Consider the following 24830-nt stretch of genomic DNA (forward strand, 5'->3'; position numbering starts at 1 on the left):
GCACTGAACTAGATTAGCGAAATGTGCCGTCCATTTCCTTGTTCTATTGTCAGCACTCCATATAAAAACATCAAATATTGAGAGGCTGCATTAACATAGAACAGAAACTCTTGGCTGCTCCGGTGAGGGGAAAGAAAGCAAAAACAGTCAAAGGGGTGGAAGATGCCTTTTCCACTTCGCCGCCGCCTTGTATGAGCTTAGGTTTCCTCTGGGATGATTTTCTCCATCTTGAAAAGTTCTTGTGTCTTTTGTATGTTAAAACAAGTCATATTAGTGAACATTTCTTTAAGGCCCAATGAAATGGTTTAATATGTGACTTGATTTTTTTGTTGTTTCGATAGGACACGTCAAATGGTCCCTTTTTCAATCGTAATATTTGCATCACAATAAAATCACATAGATGTGATTTTCTTCTTGCTAATCTTAAGAGCTTTCTTTTATTTTATTTTAGAGGGAATTTGAAAATATGTTTAGTGCAACCATTATTTTAGTTCTATTTTCCCAGAGGAGACACACTGTTTTAACTGCATTTGTCAATTTTGTGACACACATGTATACATGACCTGAAAGAGTGTGGTACCAACCACAAGATTTCAATTTTGATTCAAATTTGATCTTTAACCAAACAATACACAGGGGCATTTTCTGTGTTATTAGCAAAGCCAAACAGAAGAGGAACATAAAAAGAATATTTCGCCATTCATTATTCGGGGATGATGTAGTGCCAGTGTTGTGACACTTTGTGCTCTCTTCGAATGTTGCATAGCTGTGAGTTAAGATAAGGGTTGGGGTTAGGGTAGTCTCACGTAGCCAGACCTTCATACTACCACTTTCTTTGGCCAAGGCCCACCCAAGAGGCCATATGACTGAGAGGTAAAGCAAATCATGTTTCATTTAGAGGCGTGGAAATGTCCCCACAGTAACAGAGCGGTGTACATTCAAGAATATGTCAAAAGTTAACAGCGACAACGTTTATGAGTTTATGCCGTGAAACGTGCATACTTTCAGGAATTTAGCGTATTTTAGCAATTTATATTGTGGCTTTCCTGTGGCTCAGTGGTTAGAGTATGGTGCTATCAACGCCAAGGTCATAGGTTCGATCCCAGGGATTGCCTCAGAAACAATGTATATGTGACCAGGTGGTGTTTACTAGCCTTTATTTCTTTTATTCTGCGAAAGCATATCTTCATTTAATAAAGGGAAGGTTCCTTTAAGAGGGACGATGACGTCATCGCGTGCGCGAGCAGCTCAGACAGAGAGCGCATGCGATAAGCAGAGAGGAGAAGAGGTGTGTTGGGAAGAGAATTCGGCCTGAGATTTTGGGTGTTTATGCGTAATTGCGTGGATGATTTGGTACGTGGATGATTTCGTACAACTTGATATTGTCCGCGTGAATAACTTGGTGAAAGTTTTGAGTTATTTTTCTGTGTTCACAGGAACGTGTGAATGTGTGTGCGTTAGCACTAAGCAAACAAGTTCACCTGTGCATCATTATTTTTATTTGTCCACCACTGCACACCAAAGAGATAACTGAAATTACTGTCATCCTTATTTGCCTTTGTAATAGGCTACTAATAGTTTTGAGAGGATTTTCCAAAGCTGGTCTCTTGAGTATTTGATTGTTCTTATTTCCACCAAAAATATAATACATTGATACATTATAAAAAATTAAGGAATAAACAAAGATCCCAATCAGTGGTTGGTCCTGTGTGACAATTTACAGCGGCCACATATAGTATAATGCAATCTAAGTCGCTTTGGATAAAAGCGTCTGCCAAATGCATAAATGTAAATATTGCAACCGATGTAAACACGACAGCTCTGAGCTTTGATCAGATGGCTTTGTGTTGTTTCCAGGCAGATGGTTAAGGAACGTGACACGCACGTCTTTCAGAAATCCTGTGGAATTCAACCAATCAGATGACAACTTCGAACTTGGTGAAGTGTTTCCAGAAAAGTGAGCCTTATGCATCAGACGTTCAGATAACGGTCCTAGGGTTAAAGTGACCCACGGGTAGGGGGTATAACACATTCTGAGAGGTTAGAACAGATTGACTGCTATAGCTCACCCAAAAATGAAAATGCTGTCATCATTTACGCACCCTCTTGTCATTTTAAACCTTTATGACTTTCTTTCGTCCGCAGAACACAGAAGAAGATATTTCGAAGAAAGTTGGTAACCAAACAGCACTGGCCCCCATTCACTTCTCTTGTATGGACACAAAACCAATGCAAGTCAAAGGGGTGCAGGTTAACAACATTCTTCAACAAATATCTTCTTTTGTGTTCTGCGGAAGAAAGTCATACAGGTTTGAAATGACAAGAGGGTGAGTAAATGATGATCTAATTTTTATTTTGGGGTGAACTATCACTTTAAGACAATATTTAAACTAAACTGAGCAATGTTTTTGAAAGGGCCACAGAGCAATGAGACTTTTTTCACCCCACAAATGGCTTACAGGGCTAGTTCACCCAAAATGGAAAATTCTGTCATCATTTACTCACCCTCAGATTGTTCCAAATCTGCATACATTTCTTTGTTCTGCTAAACACAAAGGGAGATCTTTGGAAGAATGTCAGTAACCAAGCAGATCTCGCCCCCATTGACTCCCATAGTTTTTATTTCCCCTACTAAAAATAAAGGTGAGATCTTCCAAATATCTTCCTTTGTGTTTAGCAGAACAAAGAAATTTATGCAGGTTTGGAACAATCTGAGGGTGAGTAAATGATGACAGAATTAAAAACTTTTGCCTAATCTTGTCATGATTCTGCCGCATCATGTCATGTTTCTCGTGGTCTAGTGGCAGGATCATGACAGAACCTCATGTTTTATGTCGAGAGGGGCATTTTTGTCCGTATGGCCTTCCATACATCCTCTCCATTCTCGTCTCTGTTCCCGCCCTCTCGTCTCCTCATTATTGCTCGTTTATTGTTTCATGCCCCACAGCTGTCCCCCTCTTGATTTGATCTCTTTATAATGCCCTTTTGTTTTCTGTCCTGTGCTGGTCCATTTCGATTCATGTGGGTGAGTCTCTGTGTCTAGTTCAGTCTAGTCTAGTTATTTGTTGTTAATGTCAAATGGTGTCTCTAGTCTAGTCTAGTCTAGTCTAGTTTAGTGTAGTTAGTCCGTGTTCTTGATATCCGTAATGTTTTTCCTTTGTTCTTTGTATTTTACCCCCTCGTGGGTTTTTGTTGTGTATTTACTAAAGTCTTGTGTTAACCCATTACCCGCTGTCTGCGCCTGGGTCCTCTGTCCTTTTATCCCTGTGTCTCACCCCCGTACGTGACAGATCTATCACTTTAAATAGTCAGCTCTGCCCATTAAACTGTAATCCCAGTAAATCGGAGACTATTTAAAAATGGAATATATATATATACATTTTAGATTCCCTTGCAAATAACACTGTATGTGTATACCTTATTACAGCTTGTATCTGCCAGTAGAATCATACCATGTTCCTAAGACGTTCTTTCTCGAGCTGTATGATTCTACTTGTAGTAGACATGTAAGTACTTATCAATAGAACCTTTCTGTTGCACAAGAAAGGTTGTGCAACCTAAAACCTTTATACACTACAAATGACAAAAAAGGTAATAACTGAAATGTTCTTCAGGGAACCAAAAATGGTTCTGCTCTGGCACATTCGCTGCACAGCACCTTTATTTTTAAGCGTGTTCCATCAGCTTTTGATAAAAACCAAATGGCTACACAAAAATCTCATATAGGCTACAGTTCCATGGTGTCCTCTAAAGCTATAAATAGACTGGGAAATCTGCTGTGGGAATAAGATGTCTGAGGACAGGATCATCCTAAAGGCCAAAAATATTCCAGATTTAATGCTTTTATAGCCGAAGTGAAGGGCAAATGAAATGATCAGTCCCTGTTAATAACTGGACTTACGTAAGACACACATCAAACATGTGATGCACTGATGTGTTGTGACATCACAGTTAGACAAAATCTCAATTAGCGTGTCAATCTTGTTATGTCTAATGATTTTTGTTACATACACTCTAAAAAAATCTGTAAAAATAGGGCACAATATACTGTATTAATATGAAAGAATTTTCCGTATTCGTTTTTTAAAGTTGTTTTACCTGAATTTTACATTTTGCACTGCATTCAATTACATATTAGCATTAATGGAAAGTCCGTAAAATAAAGAGAAAGTTAACTGGTCATTTTCTGCCTGTACTTTATCCGTTTTTTATGGGATTTTTTACAGTGTACTGTACAGTTAATAAATATGATACCTTCAGTAAAAAGGTGATTTTATTTTTTTTCAATGTATTTTGACTGCTAATGTACACTGAACAAAAAGTTCAGTGTAGCTTTCAAGATCTGTGAGATACCAACCATGCATTAAAGATTCACATTTCACTAAATGATCACAACAGCTAATGCTAACACAGCAAATACTGTGACAGAGTCGATGTACAGTTTTTTATGGTAAACGATGTGCATTTAAAGGCGCAGTTCTTGAAAATCAGCGGCCACTAGCGTTGTATTATAGTTTTGCAACGAATCTCTGAGTCATTTGCCCACCCCTCCCTTACGACGGTGGCTGCAACAGTAAAAAAAGATGTAGTCTACTGAGACAGCGGATAGCAGTGATATACAAGCAACGATGTTTCTTTGCAAAGGTAAGAAAATAACGTAATTAATCATTTAACATGTATTCTATTGCGAAAGTTACTGTTACAATTCTATAATTAGATATATTTCTTGAGTGCTATCTAATACACGCTGAGAGTAGTGAAGTAACTAAAGGTAGCTAATCCTAAATAGCAAGGCTGCTCAAAGCGTTTGATCTGACAGCGACATAGGCAGTTAGGTGTAAGTTAGTAGACGTTTGTCTCCCCCTTTGTAAAGTCAGGAACAACCGGAGTACGTAACGCAGGGACGGAAAAACATTATTATTCGGAGGTTATATGGTTATGTTATCATTTGTATAAAATGCTAACGTTACCGTTTCAACAAAACAGTTGTTTGGTAAACATTGAAAATGTTGAATTATCTTACCAGTCTAGAAGAAAACAGGCAACTTCGGCGTCGCCTTGAAAACATTTGTCTTTCAACAGTGCCTTCCATCTGGTAATAGATACACCGATGTTTATCCTGGATTTCTGCCGCCGTTTGTCTCTAATTCGTCTGGCAGCATCACGTTTGCGCTTCTTTGACGACGGAGATTCACGCTCTGTCGGCTCTTGTGCACAATACGCATGGTCCTCCATTTTATCAAAACTTCTAAGACAGAACAATCAGTTGCTTCAGCTAGACGACGACTACTCCTCCTCCTCTCCGTACTACGACTTACTACTTTGTGCGTCTTCAACTCAGTGATGACGCAAGCTGTGTCTAAAAACACACACGAAGACCAACATATACGAAACGCGCTCTGTAGAGCTGTTTGTCCGTTAGAGCTTACTGTACAAAACATGGCTGCGCAACATAACAAATTCCATGTAGATAGGCCCGCTCCCTATGTAGATACAACTGGTTTATTCTAAGGTAATAAAAACATAACTTTTCATTACGTAAGGTTTTTATACACTTCTAAAGACACAGTTTTGTATGTTATATTGCATTTCTGATAATAGATCATACAAAACATCCCGCACTGTACCTTTAAGATCGTCCCACATATGCATGCATTAATGCACACACAGACACATATGTACACACTGTATAATACCGTTCAGTCAGGGATGAACAGAGAAGATGAGAAATGTGTCTAATAAAATATTAAGATTTAGCGCTCTTTTATCCTTACCATATGACCATTGTTGCACTAGTGAATCTATTTTTCTCTTTCTAGCTTCCGTCCTCTAACACACGTATTTGCTCATTTTATTTGCCATCCACAAGCAACCCTCCAAAAACGTCTGCCAATTGCTTCACGTGAAACATGATTGCCTCGAATGAGATTAATGATTGGCTCAAATTATCACTAGTAATTCCAATGCAATTTCTTTGTCTGTTTCAAAAAAACACACATTCCCTTGTGGTCTGCACATAGCCAGACACACGTCTTTGTCTTTATACCACAGATGAGCAGCACAATGTTTCATCAGATGCTTCAACACTGGTATTGGCACAAATATCCTGTGGATAGACTGTGATTTAGTGTTTTTTATATCGCTCTGGCATGTGACCCATGTCTGAGACGCGCTATGGCACAGTGTAGATAGAGCGAATCTTGCTGGAATGTAATCACAGCTAACATCTCGCCTGCTTTCTCTAGAGGACGGTAGAGGAGATGTGAGCCATTTTGTTGACTGAGGCACACACGTCTTTGTCATCACTTGGCTCCAACTCCCACAGCTCTGGCAGCAGATGCTTGACTGTGTTTTCTTAATCAACACCGCCCTCTATTGGTATGAAGGCTTATACTGCAACTGGTTGTTGTTTTTCTTAAAACAACAAACAATAAAACATGAAAAACAGTATTCTAGTTTTTGTCATATTCTTCATTGCGAGCAGAAAATGTGTGCTTTTTAATGTGTACGGATACGCTAAGCAGCATAAGATACTTCTTCACTCCCGGCAGTGACATGCTTTGACTGTAGGTTTTTGGGTAATCAAATAAACAAAAAACAAAACAAAACAATACAATAAAAATTAAATTAAATTAAAATAAAATGGTTTAGGTTGTTGTATGATCAGTTTGCTTTTGTGCTCTAAAAACAAGTCTGATTTGTTTTGTAAACTATGACATGGGGTGTTGTCGGTGGTTGCTAGGGAGTTTTTATGCAGTTGCTATGGTGCTCTTGCTACATAGTGGTTGCCGGGGTGTTCTGCTGTATGTTGGCTCAAGTAACAACAGCCCACCTTTGATATTGGACTCTAAATATGGCTCAGCTCCATCTATCAGTGTAAGTCTATAGGATTTTTCTCTTTTTATCGTTCACTAGCCAGTCAGACTGCACACATAAAAATAACAAGACACATTTCATCAAGAAGCTACCATGATTTAAAATATCATTACAAATGGCGAGAGACACAAAATGTTTATTATTAGCTTCATGGGTTTAGTGCAAAGTATGGGTGACAAAAATAGTGCTGGTTATCTAAATTTTACATTAATGCATCTCCTCAAAGAGAAAATGAGTGAGAAAAGTCCATACATGGAGGTAACCAACCATCTCTCTCTAATGATCCCCAAACCGGCCTTTGTTTCAGTTTTCATATACATTATGCTTTTGCAGATGCTTATATTCAAAGTGACATACGATGCTTTTAAGTTACATTTTTTTATGAACACATGCTGCCCCCTTACGAAACAAAATTATATTGGAATATACTGGAAAATATAATTTATATGTATAGGCCTAAGGGTTGTGATGCACTTCTCTACCATTTACATTTTAAAAAATGTAAAATGAGTGTGGCCAATCATCTTTTCCAGTCAAGACCTGAAAATCCATGTATATGATTACAAACCAGAAAGATGCTTTTTGCTTTTACGTATGAGTAGATGTGATGCCAGATCTATCAGTTTCCTCTGCCGTCTTCAGGCTCCCATGAGGAATTCTTCATTTACATTTTTAAACTGCGTTTACATCATAAATCTGAATCATGAATCATGTTTCGCTGTGTGAAGTTTGGGAAATGTTACAGATTAGCTTCATACAAATATCCAAACATTTTGTTTTGCAGTGTTGCACGGACATGAACTAGTTATTAAACACTGTTTTGGATGCTGATTTTCTCATATCTCAGTTTCCAATGCCAAACCCCCCCCCCATATGGGGGTGATATGGGGATCACTGTGAACGTTAACCAGCCAGCCGCAGGCTCACGGTCCGTTCATGCCCCGTCTCGCTCGTCTGACCATCCCTTAAAAGACGGTCCTACCCCGTCTTGTTCCTCCGCCACGTACTCGGAAGTGCGTGACGAAGATGAGATGTCGATCACAGCATCGGAGGGCGATCTTTTGGCATCCGACCCCGAAGATTCCTCAGAGCTCCCTCCCCCGGGGGGTCGAGCCCAGGAAGAAGCGGACGTTGAGATGTCAACCATGCTTTTCCAGGCCGCCACGAGCATTGGGCTGCAGTGCACAGCACCGCCTTTACCCCAGCGCTCGCGGTTGGATACGTGGTACCTGGGGTCTGAGCGCGGCTCCAAGCCGCGCCCAGCTCCAGTCCCGTTCTTCCCGGAAGTGCATGAGGAGCTGAGTAAGACTTGGAACGTGCCCCTCACAGCCCGTTCCAATCAGAAAGGCTCAGTCGCCCTTACTTCCCTCGATGGTGGGGCGGCCAGGGGCTATGTCGAGATCCCCCAGGTGGAGCATGCTGTCGCGGTGCACCTGTGCCTGCAGACAGCGGCCACCTGGAGGGCTCGGCCTAGACTCCCATCCAGGGCGTGTAAGCTTTCGGCATCTCTGGTGTCGAAGGCTTACACGGCTGCGGGTCAGGCCGCCTCCTCCCTCCACACCATGGCCATCCTGCAGGTCCATCAAGCCAAGGCGTTGAAGGAGCTCCACGAGGGCAAGACCGACCCAACGGTAATGCAGGAACTCCGTACCGCCACCGATCTCGCTCTGCGGGCGACTAAGGTGACAGCACGGGCCTTGGGTCGGGCGATGTCCACCATGGTGGTCCAAGAGAGGCACCTCTGGCTCAACCTTGCGCAGATGCGGGACGCCAAGAAGGTTCGCTTTCTCGACGCCCCCATCTCGCAGGGAGGGCTGTTTGGTGACACCGTAGAGGATTTCTCTCAGCAGTTCTCGACGGTGAAGAAGCAGACGGAGGCCATCAGACACATCCTGCCCTGCCGTGACTCGGCCGCCGTCAGGCCTTCGAGATCCCGAGCGGCGTCTGCTTCCCAGCAGCCCCAGCCCTCTTCGACTCCGGTTCCGGCTCCAGTGCCCCCTTTTCAGGCTGCCTCCCGGAAAAGGATGTCAAAGAGGAAACGGCCTCCCCGTCAGCAGCCGTCGCGGAAGCAGAAGCGGCCCTGATGGAGAGACCCCAGGGAGATTGAGACTACCACCGGGCCCGATCCCAGCCACTCCATCGCTGGGTCGGATAGGGACGGTTCCTGCCCCGTCCTACCATCAGCTGGTCCCCCCTGGGGGGCCAGCGCCCACTTCCTCACAAAAAGAGTTTCCTCTCTCTCTGGGTTTTCACAGCCGTTCCCACCCTCTGGTCGACGGTGGACGGAAACTCGACGTTGCGTCACGGTGAAGCGCAATGTCGAGTATAAACACCAGCCTTCAGCACTCTCAGACAGACAGTGCGTTGAGCTGGACAATCGCCAGGCAGGAAAAACAGCAGAGCCGATCTCCTCCCCGGGGTCCTCCCCCGGCAAGGAATCCATACTGCTAGCTATTGAACCACCCTCCGCGGGGGCGATGAAGCAGATCAAACCTCTAGTCCCCCTGTCTCGGTTTCTGAGAGCTTGGTCTCAGCTTCCCAGACTGTCAGGCTGGCTGAGGAAGACGATCCGTCTCGGCTACGCGATTCAGTTCGCTACACGTCCGCCCAAGTTCAGGGGCGTCCTTTTTACCTCAGTTAGAGGCAGGGATGCCCCCGTACTTTGGGCGGAGGTCGCCTCCCTTCTGGTGAAGGGAGCGATCAAGCCCGTCCCACCGGCCGAGATGTTCAGCGGATCCAAAAGCCCGTACTTCATTGTCCCCAAGAAAGGCGGGGGGTTGTGCCCTATCTTGGATCTGCGTGTTCTGATCAGACACCTACACAAGCTGCCTTTCAGGATGGTCACGCAGAAGCACATCCTGACGTCCGTCAGGCGTCAGGACTGGTTCATGGCAATCGACCTGAAGGACGCGTACTTTCATGTCTCGATCCTCCCTCGACACCGGCCGTTCCTGCGGTTCGCGTTTGAGGAACGGGCATATCAGTACAGGGTCCTCCCCTTCGGTCTGTCCCTGTCTCCACGAGTCTTTACGAAGGTCGTGGAGGCCGCCCTCCTTCCCCTCAGGGAAGAAGGTGTGCGGGTACTCAACTATCTCGACGACTGGCTCATCTCGGCTCACTCGCGAGATCTGTTGTGTACACACAGGGACCTGGTGCTCCGGCACCTAGATCGGTTGGGGCTACAGATCAACTGGGAAAAGAGCAAGCTCTCCCCCGCGCAGAGCATCTCCTTTCTCGGTATGGAACTCGACTCCGTCTCCATGACAGCGCGACTGACTACAGAGCGCGCCCGGTCAGTGTTACACTGCCTGAAGCACTTCAGGCAGCCAGCGGTCTCCCTGAAACAATTTCAGAGGCTCCTGGGGCACATGGCATCCTCGGCGGGGGTGGTCCCCCTCGGGTTGATGCACATGCGACCACTCCAACACTGGCTACAGAGTCGAGTTCCTTGGAGAGCGTCCCCCTAGGGCAGGTATCAAGACACGTCGTGGTAATGACGGATGCCTCCCTTCAAGGCTGGGGTGCTGTGTGCAACGGGCATGCAGTGTCGGGGTGGTGGACGGGCCCCCGCCTGCGTTGGCATATCAACTGCCTAGAGTTGTGAGCTGTGCTACTTGCACTGAAGAGGTTCCAACCCTTCGTGCAGGGCAGGCACGTGCTGGTCCGGTCGGACAGCACAGCTGCCGTGGCGTACATCAACCACCAGGGTGGCGTTCGTTCACGGCAGCTAACACGACTCGCCCAGACGCCTCCTCCTGTGGAGTCAGCAGGTGATCAGCTCCCTGCGAGCCATACACATCCCGGGCGACCTGAACCAGAGAGCAGACCGGCTTTCTCGTCAGTGGTCACCTCGCGGAGAGTGGCGACTCCACCCTCACGCGGTTCAGCTCATATGGGAGCAGTTCGGCCAGGCGCAGGTGGACCTGTTTGCCTCCCCGGACTCCACCCATTGTCCGCTTTGGTACTCCCTATCCGACGGTCCCCTCGGTACGGATGCCCTTGCGCACAGCTGGCCGCGGGACAAGAGGAAGTACGCCTTCCCCCCAGTGAGCCTCATTGCACAGACCCTGTGCAAGGTCAGGGAAGAGGAGCATCAAGTGCTACTAGTTGCGCCCTATTGGCCAACCGGACTTGGTTCTCAGAGCTGATGCCTGACAACAACTCCCCCCTGGCCGATTCCCCTGAGGAAGGACCTCCTTTCTCAGGGGAAGGGCACGTTTTGGCATCCCAGGCCAGACCTCTGGAACCTCCATGTCTGGCCCCTGGACGGGACGAGGAGATCCTGAGCGCCTACCCCCGGCGGTGGTAGAGACCTCACCAGGCTAGGGCCCCGGCCACTAGGAGATGTATGCCTTCAAGTGGCGCTCTTCTCGTCCTGGTGCTCTTCTCCGGAGAAGACCCACAGAGATGCTCGATCAGGTACGTACTGTCCTTTCTCCAGGAGAGACTTGAGAAGAACCTCTCCCCTTCCACACTGAAGTGTATGTTGCCGCTATGCCGCACATCACGATCCAGTTGCTGGTAAGTCTCTAGGACAGCACGCACTCAACTCAACTCAACTTTATTTATATAGCGCTTTTACAATTTTCATTGTTACAAAGCAGCTGTACATGAGACACATTGACTACAAGCAAAACAATCAAAGTTGTACCTGCAAAAACAAGAAAAGGTTGAAAACACAGAAGACAGACACACCCACACACAAAACACTCCACACACACAACACACACACGCACCAACACACACAGACACAGAGACACACACACACACACACACACGTACGTACACAGACAAGTACGCACACACACACACGCTCAGTGAGAGCACACATTTAGGATAAAGGAGAGAGAAGCACAGGTCAAATATAGCAGATAATAAATTCCTATATGCAATATTAATTAAGTAAAACTTTAAGATTCTAAAGCAGCCCCCCCGGTCAGGCAGATAGTGCAAAAACAGTATGCAAACGGTGGCGAGGAACCCAAAACTCTAATCGAGAAAAAAAACCTCAGGAGAACCCAGGCCCAACCAGGGGATTCCAGTTCCCCTCTGGCAAAAGCTGCTGCCTCTGCACAAGCTCCAGAGAACTTGCACAACAAGGCTAAATAAAATAAATAAACTTAATAATAAAATAAATTGTAGTTTAAGATTATCATTAATAATCTAATAGCATTTGAAGTTTTGTGGTGAAGACATGTCAAGAGACCGCGTCCTTCTTTATCCAGCTCTATCATCTCAGCTCTTGTCAGGTCCCCACTTCCCATTCTCCCTCTACCATCAGGTCAGGCCATGAACTGCATCCTGCTCGCTGTGGTAACCTTGGAACAATGAGACAAGACTGGCTGAGAGTAGAGTACTGTTCTGTACTCTTTGATGCAACAAGTACATCAGTTGTGTTTTTGGTTCCGGTTGATCTAACTAATGCAGCCTAAACCCTCAGAAGATTTATATTATGGAAGAGTAGTGTATGCAAGATTAAAAAGATGCGTCTTTAGTCTAGATTTAAACTGACAGAGTGTGTCTGCCTCCCGGACAGTGCAGGGAAGACTATTCCAAAGTTTAGGCGCTAGATAGGAAAAGGATCTACCACCTGCACTTGATTTTGAAATTCTAGGTATTACCAACTGACAGGACGCCTGAGAGCGTAATGCACTGAAGGACTGTAATACAAAAGAGTTCATTCAAGTACTGAGGAGCTAAACCATGTAAGGCTTTATAGGTAATAAGCAAGATTTTAAAGTTAACGCGATGCTTTATAGGTAACCAGTGCAAGGTTGACAGAACCGGGCTAATATGTTCATACTTTTTTGTACGTGTAAGAACTCGAGCTGCCGCGTTTTGGACCAATTGGAGTTTTTGTAATAAGCCTGCAGGGCAACCACCTAACAGTGCATTACAGTAATCTAGTCTTGATGTCATGAATGCATGAATTAACTTCTCTGCATCTGACATTGACAGCATATGACGTAGTTTAGATATATTCTTAAATGGAAAAACGCAATTTTACAGGTGTTGGCGACGTGGCTCTCAAATGACAGATTACTATCGAATAGAACGCCAAGATTCTTTGCTGACGACGAGGGTTTTATGGAACATCCGTCAATAGTTAAACAGTATTCTTGGTTGTTACTTATAGCAGTTTTCGGTCCAATAAGTAACACTTCCGTTTTGTCCGAGTTCAGTAATAAAAAGTTGTTACTCATCCAGTTTTTTATATCGACTATGCATTCCATTATTCGATGGAACTGCTGTGTTTCATGAGGCTTCGAGGAAATATAAAGTTGAGTATCATCAGCATAACAGTGAAAGCTAACTCCGTGTCGCTTTATTATATCTCCTAGAGGTAGCATGTATAATGCGAAGAGCAGAGGCCCTAAGACTGAGCCCTGTGGTACACCGTACTGGACTTGCGATTTGCGTGACACCTCATTGTTTATTGCTACAAATTGAAAACGGTCGGATAAATAAGATTTAAACCATTTCAAAGCTATTCCCTTAATGCCGACATAATTTTCGAGTCTATGTAGGAGTGTGCTGTGGTCAATGGTATCGAATGCAGCACTAAGGTCTAGCAGCACCAATAACGAGATACAACCTCGGTCAGACGCCAATAGCAGATCATTTGTAACTCTGATCAAAGCAGTCTCTGTACTGTGACATGCTCTAAATCCAGACTGGAATTCTTCATTGATGTCATTCCTTTGGAGGAAGGAGCATAATTGAGTTGAAACTACTTTTTCCAGAACTTTAGATATGAAAGGTAGATTCGATATAGGCCTGTAGTTCCTTAGTTCTCTAGGGTCGAGTTGGGGTTTTTTGACAAGGGGCCTTATAACAGCCACCTTATATGCTTTAGGCACATGTCCTAATGTCAGAGATGAGTTAATAATACCAAGAAGAGGATCTATAATTTCTGGGAGCATCTCTTTCAGTAGATTTGTAGGTATAGGGTCTAGTATGCATGTTGTTGATTTAGATGATCTAATAATTTTAGACAGCTCATCTTGATCTACGGTATAAAATAATTGCATTTTCTCCTTAAGGGCGCTGTAGTTAGTTTGTTCAGCGGGTTTCACTTCTGATTGCATTGTTATAATTTTTTCTCTAATATCTTGGATTTTATATGTGAAGTAGTTCATAAATTCATCACTGCTATGCTGATATACAGGATCAGAAGTCACTGACGATTTATTTTTTGTTAATTTAGCCACCGTGTTAAATAAAAACCTAGGGTTGTGCTGGTTTTCTTCTATTAGTGATGAAAAGTAGGCGGATCTAGAAGTTTTTAGGGCTTTCCTGTATTTTCGAATACTATCCTTCCATGCTGTACGAAATACCTCTAATTTAGTTTTCTTAAAGTTGCGCTCCATTTTTCGGGCCGCTTTCTTTAGAGCCTGAGTGTGTTCATTATACCACGGTGTGGGGCTGCCATTTTTAATCTTCTTTAAACGTAGTGGAGCAACTTTGTCTAGCGTTACCGAGAAGGTGGAATTAAAATTTTCAGTGGTAATGTCAAGATCTTCAACGTTATTTCTCATGATTTGAGACAATTCGGGCAGATTATCGAGAAACGCATCTTTGGTAGTTGAAGTTATTGTTCTACCATATTTGTAACAATGAGTTTTATTTGCAGCCGTAGGCCAGTGAAGCAAACATAATACCAGATAATGATCCAAATGTCTTCACTCTGCTGAAGGATTTTAACGTCGTCCACATTTATACCGTAAGACAGTATTAAATCTAAAGTATGATTACGAAGGTGAGTGGGTCCTGACACATGTTGACTAATGCCCATGGAGTTAAGAGTGTCTTTGAAAGCCATTCCTAAGGCATCTGTAACGTTATCTACGTGGATGTTAAAGTCACCAACGACAAGGAGTCTATCTGCGGCCAGTACTAGTTCTGATAAGAACCCACCAAATTCTTTAATAAAATCTGTGTGGTGCCCTGGAGGCCTATATACAATAGCTAGAATCAATTTAAAAAGTGTTTTATCTTTAGTATTAGGTGTTGAAACATGAAGAACCATGACTTCAAAAGAATTATATTTAGAGTTCGACTTCTGGGAAATGCTAAGAGAGTTATTGTAAAGTGCTGCGACACCTCCCCCTCTGCCTTTTAGACGAGGCTCGTGTTTATAATAATAATCTTGGGGGACAGATTCATTTAAAGCAATATAATCATCTGGTTTTAGCCATGTTTCTGTCAAACAGAGCATGTCTATTTTATGATCTGTTATCATATCGTTAACAAAAAGTGCTTTATTAGAGAGAGATCTAATATTTAGCAATCCGAGTCGTAACAGTTGATTATCTGTATTTTGTTCATGTTTAGTTTGTTTAACGTTTATTAAATTACTTTCAAGAGGTTTACGCATTATTTTATGTTTGCTAATCCGGGGGACAGACACAGTCTCTATTTTGTGATGTTTGGGAGAACGGATTACTACATGTTGTACATTTTGTGTATTCTGCGATGTGAGACGGCAAGCAGACAGTTGGTTAAGCCATACTGTCTGCTCCCTGACCTGGGCCCCAGCGAGTCAAGTTTTAGCATTAGCATTAAGACTTTTTGCCATATTTCTAGACAGGATGGAAATCCCAGCCCAGGAGGGATGGAGACCATCTCGTTTCAACAGGTCAGGTCTGCCCTCAAAACTCTTCCAGTTATTTATAAAAACTATATCATTCTGCAGGCACCACTCAGACAACCAGCCATTTAGTGATGATAATCTGCTATAAATCTCATCACCACGATAAGCATTGAGGGGGCCAGAGAATATTACAGTGTCTGACATCATGCTTGCGAGCTCACACACCTCTTTAATGTTATCTTTTGTGATCTCCGATTGACGGAGTCGAACATCATTTGTGCCGACGTGAATGACAATCTTACTGAATTTACGATTAGCCTTAGCCAGCACATTTAAATTTGACTTGATGTCAGGCGCTCTGGCTCCCGGTAAACATTTGACTATGGTGGCTGGTGCCTCTATGTTAACGTTCCGAACAATAGAATCACCGATAACTAGGGCACTTTCAGCAGGTTTCTCAGTCGGTGCGTCACTGAGCGGGGCAAACCTGTTCGAGACTGTAATCGGAACGGTCGAGTGATGTTTTGTCCTGCGACTACGCCGTCTCACAGTCACGAAGTTTCCCAGCTGCGGAGGATTTTCAACCGGAACCGAGCTGTGTGCGCTAATGTTGCTCGCATCCAAAGTGTTTTCTATCGTCGTTAAACTCTTACTATCCTCAGATAAAGATTGGATGCGAGACTCTAATTCTAAGATCTTCTCTGTCAGCCTAACTATTTCCCTGCATTTATCGCATATAAAGCCCTCGCAGCTGACAGAGAAGGCTAAGCTAAACATATGACATGAGGTGCAAGTAACAATAATAGGAATAGAAGCCATAACTCACCGGATTTGAAGTGCAATTCCAACTTACCAAGGTTGCTCGATGGATCGTAGTATACTCGAAGCTGCCGACAGCGATGCAGGAAACAGGAAGCAATGGAAGCAATTTAGACAACTGGTCAGCGACAATGTCGAAACTGGTAAAATATATAGTTTTTTTACTTAGTCCATAGCTTGCATCCAGAGGGTCACCAGGTTCCTGAGGGGCGTGAGATGGTTGCATCCGCCTCGCCCGCGCCCCGTACCCTCTTGGGACCTCGAAGTGGTCCTGGAGGGCCTCCAGAGGCCCCCCTTCGAGCCCCTAGGAGAGGCCGATCTTTCTCACCTGTCGATAAAGACGGCCCCCCTGGTAGCGCTCGCCTCCTTCAAGAGGGTAGGAGACCTACAAGCATTCTCTGTGTCCTCGGGTTGCCTAGAATTCGGGCCTGGAGACTCTCACGTTATCCTGACACCACGGCCCGGCTACGTGCCCAAAGTTCCCACCACTCCCTTCCGGGACCAGGTGGTGAACTTGCAGGCGCTCCCCACCGGGGAGGAAGACCCAACCCCATCCGTGTTGTGTCCAGTACGCGCACTGCGCCTCTACTTGGACCGCACGCAGAGCTTCAGAAGCTCTGAGCAGCTCTTTGTCTGTTTTGGAGGTCAGCAGAAGGGGAGAGCTGTCTCCAAACAGAGACTGGCGCACTGGGTCGTGGATGCCATATCCTTGGCATACCGGTCGCAAGATCGCCCCTGCCCCTTAGGAGTTAAGGCGCATTCCACTCGGGGTGTCGCCTCCTCGTGGGCACTGGCTCAGGGCGCCTCTCTGGCAGACATCTGCAGAGCTGCTGGTTGGGCTACGCCCAATACCTTCGCGAGGTTCTACAACCTCTGCGTTGAACCGGTGACAGCCCGCGTCCTGCAGGGCAACAGGTAGGACCGGCAGCCATTTGGGAGTACGCCTGCGGAAGCCCTTCCCCCTCCGGGGGGAGCAGTGGCGATCCCGCCTCACTTCTTTCCCCTCGGGTAAAGAACAGGCATTCCATCCATCACTAAGCACCCTTCCAGGGGACAGGCTGGGCAGAGCAGCCCTGCCCCCTTAGGCCGGGGAACAGTTGACTTATCTCCCAGGTGGCTCTAACCTGACCTAGTGCTCCAGACGTGGTAACCCCCCCTCCGTAGACTGTTCCGTCTGATGTATCCTCATGAATGGTTCCCACCTTGGCAACCCATGACCTCCCCAGGTGGACTCCCACCTTGCGGTTAACTCCTGCAGTCCGCACATCATTCCCATGAGTTCTCCCCTGATGGTGAGACCATGTGGTGTCTCCACTAATTCCTCCCTACGATAGGTAGTGGCCTCTGTAGCGTTTTTCCCCCAGGGGGGAATAATGCTTACCCAGTGGCCCGTATACGGTGCAGGGCAGCTTCTCGCCATTTAGAGAACTAGGCCTCCGCCCGTGACGGCCGGTGATAGGGGCTTCCCAACTTTGTGTAAAGCTCTGGGTCCCCCTTCCTCTCCACTGGAGGGTCATCATTTCGCGTAGTGTGTTCGTCTGACTCGCCCAGGCCAGACAACGTCGCTCCGCAGAGATTGTGACGCGACTCAGTGCTGTGGCGTTTTCCATAGGAACCCCATTCTGTCGGTTCGACACAAAGTCGAGAGACCGACAGAAAGGGAACGTCTTGGTTACGGATGTAACCTCGGTTCCCTGATGGAGGGAACGAGACATTGTGTCCCTCATACCACAACACTGGCCGCCCACCCCAGCGGTCGGGGGAGGATGCTTTAGGCTCCTCAGACCAACAGGTGAATGAATGAGCACGCCGGCTTCCCTCTTATACCCGGACATCTGGGGAGGAGCCCGGCATGCAAATTTCATTCGCCAATTTTCATTGGCCTTTTCTAAATACTCAGAAGATGATAGGTTCTCAAGACAACCCCCATTCTGTCGGTTCAACACAACGTCTCGTTCCCTCCATCAGGGAACCGAGGTTACATCTGTAACCAAGACGTTTTCCAATCACAGACCGCACTGAGACATGTGTCTGCTTGCTGCATTCAACACAATTCACATGTTTTTCTTATATGCCAATCTGCCAAGAAACACTACATTCAATGATCACTTTGATCACACCTAAGCATTATGGCCGCTAATACCATTGAATGACCATTACGAGAGAAAATCTTCAACACAAATTAAGCTCATATGTTTATCTGTAAAAATGGTTCAGTGTCGTCTGTTTATTCACTAATATGTTGCTTTTGCTAATGGTTTTTGTGCCATCTGACACTTGAAAAGCATCAGTATGTGGCTCCAGGAGAATGTCTAATGTGTTTTCATTGAACTAAGGATAACCTTGGCAGGGCGGTCTTGAGCGCATTTCCATAGCAACAAGGATGAAAAATGCTCTTTCTGAAATAAACGCCGATGCCGGTGTTTCAGATTGCACCCATATGTTCCGTTCCCTGCAACAGGTAGTGCTTACAGTGAGGTAGATATGAATGGAAGAAGGGAGGTTATTGCCAAAATAAAGATACAAAATACACTCATTCTTTTTCTTGTTGGGTCAAGAAATTGTTTTTGGCGTCAGAGTCAACAACACGTTTACCCAAGTCCTTCAGACACGTCCTTTAAATGCTAACTGTAGTGTAATGCTAGTCTAATAGTTGGTCGATTACAACTCCCATGCCCTTTTCTTTCAAAGAGTTGTTTGGTGATAAGACCTGCTATTCACTATATCAACAAAATATGTCATGTTTGTGCAGTTTGTGTGTGAACGTGCACTAGTTCAAACAGGTCTCGGTTGCTGTTACCCTGTTTGATGATTAATTTTGTGACTTTTCTTTAATCGCAAGTCACAATGCAAATATATGTGCTGCCTGTTTGGGTGTGAGCTGTTTGACGTTTATTTCGATAAGAGTTTATTGTTCCGCTTTTTAGTTCATACACGGTTAATATTGAATCATTTGGCTTTCTTTCGGTTGATAATCAATTCGGTTCTGTCACACTTGATACTGAATCACCTAGGCCTGTTTTGGTTGGTCTTAAATCATCTTAGGCTTCGGCTAACTCATTTTTGGTCCGGATTCATTTTGCTCTTATACTTTTGATACCGATTAAATAAGGTCTGTTTTGGTTGCAACAAATTCATTTTGGTCTGTCATGGTTTATACTGAATCGCTTAGGCCTGTTTTGATTGGTCCTCATTCATTTTTCTGATTCATTTCATTCCTCCACACTTGATACTGAATCAGTTTCGGTCTGTTTGGTTGGTTCTGTTTCATTTTGATCTGTCATTGTTAATATTATGTGGATCTGTCACGTGATATTAAATCATACGGAGCCCTTTTAGGCACATGGGGTGGAAAAATATGAAAGGAAAGAGAAATATATTTTTAAAGCTTTTGTGTTATCTCGCAAAAGTTTTGCGTTCCCCCGAGAAACATTGCGTTCCCTCGCAAAACTTTTGCATTCTCTCGCGAACATATTTGCGTTATCTCGCAAAACATTCAAACATCCTGTTGTCCCGCTCTGTACATTAACAATGGAGTGGTTCATAGTAGATTCCCGGACAATAACTCGTGAGCTAAACATTGTTATAACACAAATAACACTTAATTCCTTAGACAAGGATCTACAACCTAGTCTTCCTCAAAACGAGAATATAAATTGATCTCTGTATATGAGCAGGTGACATCGTCTGCATGTGGCTGTAAATCCGAAAAGCGTTACTATCATTAATAACTTAAATGTTACACACTGTAGTCTCACCAAATTCAGTTTACACATTAATGCTCTCCGGCTGAATTTAAACTGGTTTTAGTTATACTACAGTATGTAGCACTGAAGTTAATGACTATTTTTAGTAGCCTAATGATCACCGGGTTTTGCACTTTACAGACGATCCCTTCGGTCTTGTCTCAGCCGGTGTTCTGCCAATTTATGCTACCCATAAATTTGTGCTACCCTCGTGTTGTGATTGGGTTGGGGGAGGGGTTATTTAGGTGTAAGGGTTGGGTTGGGGGAGGGGTTAGTCCTGTTTTGTATGGAGGTAGCAAAATTTGATAGGGATGCATAAATTGGCAGAACACCGGCTCCCGCCTGAGATCAATACATGGCTCAATTTGTGGGAAATTAAGTTAAAGTTCATTGTTTATGTTACTTAGAATGAGGTGTCATTTGTGTTATAAGAACGTTTAGCTCACGAGTTATTGGTCTGGGAATCTGCGACTATAGACCAATGTTTATGTATGGAGCTAGTCTTAAATTCTGCCAGCGGGACATTAAACATGAAGTGTTTGTCCGAACTCGCGAAATGTTTTGCGAGATAACGCAAATATGTTTGCGAGAGAACGCAAAAGTTTTGCGAGAGAACGCAAAAGTTTTGCGAGGGAACGCAATGTTTCTCGGGGGAACGCAAAACTTTTGCAAGATAACGAAAAAGCTTTAAAAAAAAGATTTTTCTCTTCACTCTCATTTTTTCCACCACCATGTCCCTAAAAGGGCTCCATAGAATCATGTTTGTCTGTTTTGTTGCTTGATTTATTTTGGTACGTCGTGTTTGATTCTGAATCATTTAGATACGTTTTGGTTTGTTTTGATTTATTTTGGTTTGTGACAACTGATGCTGAATTATTTGTCTTTTTTAGTAGGTTCTATATTTTGTTTGGTCTGTCACACTTGAAACTAAATCGTTTAGATTTATTTTGGTTAGTTCTGATTCGTGTTGGTCGGTCATGGGTAGTACTGAATCACTTAGGTCTGTTTTGATTGATCCTGATTCATTTTTCTCATTCATTTCATTCAGTATATTCTTCCACACTTGATACTGAATCATTTAGGTCTGTTTGGTTGGTTCTGTTTCATCTTGATCTGTCATCATAGTTGATATTATGTAGCCTAGGTCTATCACTTGAAACTGAATCATTTATGTCTGTTTTGTTGGTTGATTTGTTTCGGTACGACTTGTTTGATTCCTTTTGGTTCATTTTTATTCATTTTCTGTCTATCACACTTGATGCGCTATTTGTCTTTTTTTGGGGTTGGTTTTGATTCATTTGGGTCTGTCACACTTGATGCTAAATCATTGCAGTCACTTTTATTTGACTCTGTTTCATATGGGTCCGCAGTTTGGTCCGCAACTCATTTTAGTTGGTTCTGGTTCATTTTAGTCCGTCACACTTTATATTAAATCATGTAGGTCTGTCACACTTGATACTGAATCATTTAAGTCGGTTTTGGTTCATTCTCATTTTGGTCATTCACTACTGAATCGACTAGATCTGTTTTGGTTGATTCTGATTCATTGTGGTCATTGAATCATTTACAGTGGGTCTGGTTTGGTTAATAATTAATATTCTGTGTCAGTCCTAGTTGAGTGAATAATTTAAGTCATTGTTCCGGTTTAAATTGAAATAAACATAATAGTAATACACATGTCCATTTTAGAACAGTTTCAGAACAGTGCAGTTCTCTTTTTGTAGAGTATAAATTGTTCGATTGTTGAGTCATTATTATTTTCTTCAATGTGAAGCACTTTCAGCTTCGTACTATAAATGGCAACAAGGCATAAACTTCTCGTGATACTCTGACAAAGTAAATGGAGATAGGGGATGTGATTGTTTACACCAACTTACAACTACATGAAACTCTAGTTCATGTTTAGTTTATGAAACTGAACGTTTCGGCAAACGCTAGTGTCAGTGGTCCTGTTGGCTTTCCAGCTAATTTGTGACGCATCACTTTGATACACTTTTACACTTTTGTCACAGTATCGTACACAATTGTTAATATGTTTGTTACACAGTGTATTGATTTTAATTGTGGCCATTGAAGATGAATAATTCTGTAAAAATTGATTTGTTGTTTCAAATGAAAAGATTAAGTTACCCGGCTGCCTTAAAATGTTTAGTTAATTCAATGTAAAATATTAGTTGTTACGTGAATTTGATGCTAAATTGTTATGTTAACTAATATTTTGAAGGCAGCCAGGTAACTTAATTTTTTAAGTTAAAACAACAAATCATTTTTACAGTGAAGCATTCCTAAAAAGTAAAGATGCAACAAAGCCGTTAAGTTAGGAAAGCGCTTAGCTCTATTTCTAAGTGTTCTTTTTCTCAGAGAGGGTTTGTTGCACTTGGCTCCAGGTCAATATGATTATGGGTTTCAAGAATACTCAGATATGGGCGTTGAGCTATTACAAATTAAACACGTGTTGATTCGTCAGTTAGAGGGTGTTTGCTTTTTGGGATTGAAGAGATAAGTTACGCTTATGAAAAAATCCTCTTTGTTAGTTTGAGAACCGTTTGCACATATCTCCATCAAATTTTTTGCGGGTTCAAGTCAGATTTTCAAAAATGTTTTCACTTTTTGTTCTTTTGCTTACTTTTATAGGTAAGTAACTACAATTTGACCTTGAGACTAAAATTATTGTAATGCTTGAATGAATATTGCTTGCCACTGTGATATTTATTGACGTGATATTTTCTGACTGTGTTAAAAAATAAATTATAACATATCTGGTCCTTGATTTATGGCTTCTTGGGGGTTATTGCGTTATTTAGTGGTCAGTTTAGCTCCGTGTCATTGTATTTTCATACACCGTAGAAAATGTTTAGTCCTATCCAACTCAAAATGTTTGATTAACTTGTTGTATCTTGATTTTTTAACTGGCTTATTTCAAGTTTTGTTAAGTGCCTATTGAGAGGACTGTTGCCGCAAGTGATGAATTTATTAAACCTCAGCTGAGCCAATTGAAAATTTTAGATGACTAGAAAACTGGGCTCTGAATTTTTATTTCAGTGTAATAATAGTTTCAATGATTCAAGAACGGCTTACCTGATGAATAGAAATGCTTAAGCTTAAATTCTATTGTAGACTCCACACACTCCATCACTGTAAAGGTCCCTAAGAATTTCATCAATGTGACCGTGGGTGAAACCATCTATCTACAGTGCACCTTCACCACCAATCAGCCCACCACCAACCTCCTCGTGCAGTGGACCTTCTACAGCAGATCCTCCATCAGTCCTCAACAGGTTTGTTTTGTTGTTATGACCCGTGAGCAGGTCTGTGATGATTTTTAGTATTCACCCAGATTCCATAAATACCAACCCCATCGTTGGTACATTAATGTTCTTTTAATAAATCTAAAAAAACTCTTCCTGCCAAGAACTAATGTAAGAATACAGAAATAAGTCTTTGGTGATTTTCAGAGTTTCTCTGTTTCATATCCAGGAACTTCTGCCGTGCTTTGAAATAAAATCGATTTCTGATTCAGAGCCATTATTAATTGTGATATCGCACTCCATTATGAATATAAAACTGTAATTAACGCCTAATTGAGATTCAGTGAACCACTTTCAGATGTCATTTTGATTCATTGTGATTCATGAAATCCAATGTAAATGTTTCGAGTGGCCAGGATATGCCCAGAGGCCTATTATATGTGAATCATTTTTTCCACGTTGTCTTTAAATTGGCTATTTTTAAATAAGTACTTCTGATTAGTCTAATGTTGACTTCTATAGGCCTATATTTAATAGTGCATGTACATTTTGGTGTATCAAGATTAAGAAAATGCATTATTTGCCTCTGCGATCTTATATACGCCCTAGATGGTCAACACAATGTCCACTAAGAGCACTACTACACATGGCTTCATGTATTTCCATATATATATATTAAATCTAGATATGTTTGGTATATTATCATTGATCACCAATTCTCACACTAAAGACCTAATGTTTTTTAAGATTTTATTGTGCAACATAAATGTGACCCTGTATCACAAAACCAGTCTTAAGTAGCACAGGAACATTTTTAGTAAAAGACAAAAATACATTGTATGGGTCAAAATTTTTCTTTTCTGCCAAAAAACATTAGGATATTAAGTAAAGATCATGTTCCATGAAGATATTTTGTAAATTTCCTACCTTAAATATATTAAAACTTTATTTTTGTGAGTGGATGGTCTGCCACAGTGCCCCTGATTAACAACTTCAAATGCAATTTTCTCAATATTTTGATTTTTTTGCACTCTCAGATTCCTGAGTTTTAAACGGTTGTATCTCAGCCAGATATTGTCCTATTCTAACAACTCTTATTTTAAGATTAATATTATTTATTCAGCTTTCAGATTATGTAAAAATCTCAATTTCGAAAAATTGACCCATAAGACTGGTTTTGTTGTCCACGGTCACAAATGTTAAATCCACATCATAGAAAATACATGTACATTTCAGATCATGTTCAAATTCAAATTGATTTGAAGAATTGAAGAAAAAAATATGTTTTTTGATAAAAATGCTTCTTTAAAAACGTCATTAACACATTTATTCAGTTTTACATTAAGTCTGTCTGTTACAAAAATGATTTACCCTTACTATAAAATATATGGGAATATAGTGAAAAGTATAATGCAATATATTAAATAATTCATTTCCATATATTGGAACTGCTTATATGGACGTGCTTATATGGTATTTTTCACTATATGAAAACGGCAATTTCGACATTGACACAGTATATGTACTATACCACACATGTCGTTTTTG

The 24830-nt window shown here is 42.7% G+C and overlaps 1 protein-coding gene across 1 annotated transcript in view; it reads left to right on the top strand.

Moving 5' to 3' along the window:
• Positions 1 to 3009: 3009 nt before the first annotated feature.
• LOC130570587 (V-set and immunoglobulin domain-containing protein 1-like) overlaps positions 3010 to 24830 on the top strand; it is a gene marked incomplete at its 5' end in the record, with an annotated part of 29420 nt that continues 7599 nt past the window's right edge. Inside the window, 2 exons of the mRNA XM_057360949.1 lie at positions 3010 to 3025; positions 23152 to 23312. Coding sequence (XP_057216932.1) covers positions 3010 to 3025; positions 23152 to 23312 — 177 coding nt within the window. The remainder of the gene's footprint in view (positions 3026 to 23151; positions 23313 to 24830) is intronic.

This window comes from Triplophysa rosa, linkage group LG19 (assembly GCF_024868665.1).
Source record: "Triplophysa rosa linkage group LG19, Trosa_1v2, whole genome shotgun sequence".
Lineage (NCBI taxonomy): Eukaryota > Metazoa > Chordata > Actinopteri > Cypriniformes > Nemacheilidae > Triplophysa > Triplophysa rosa.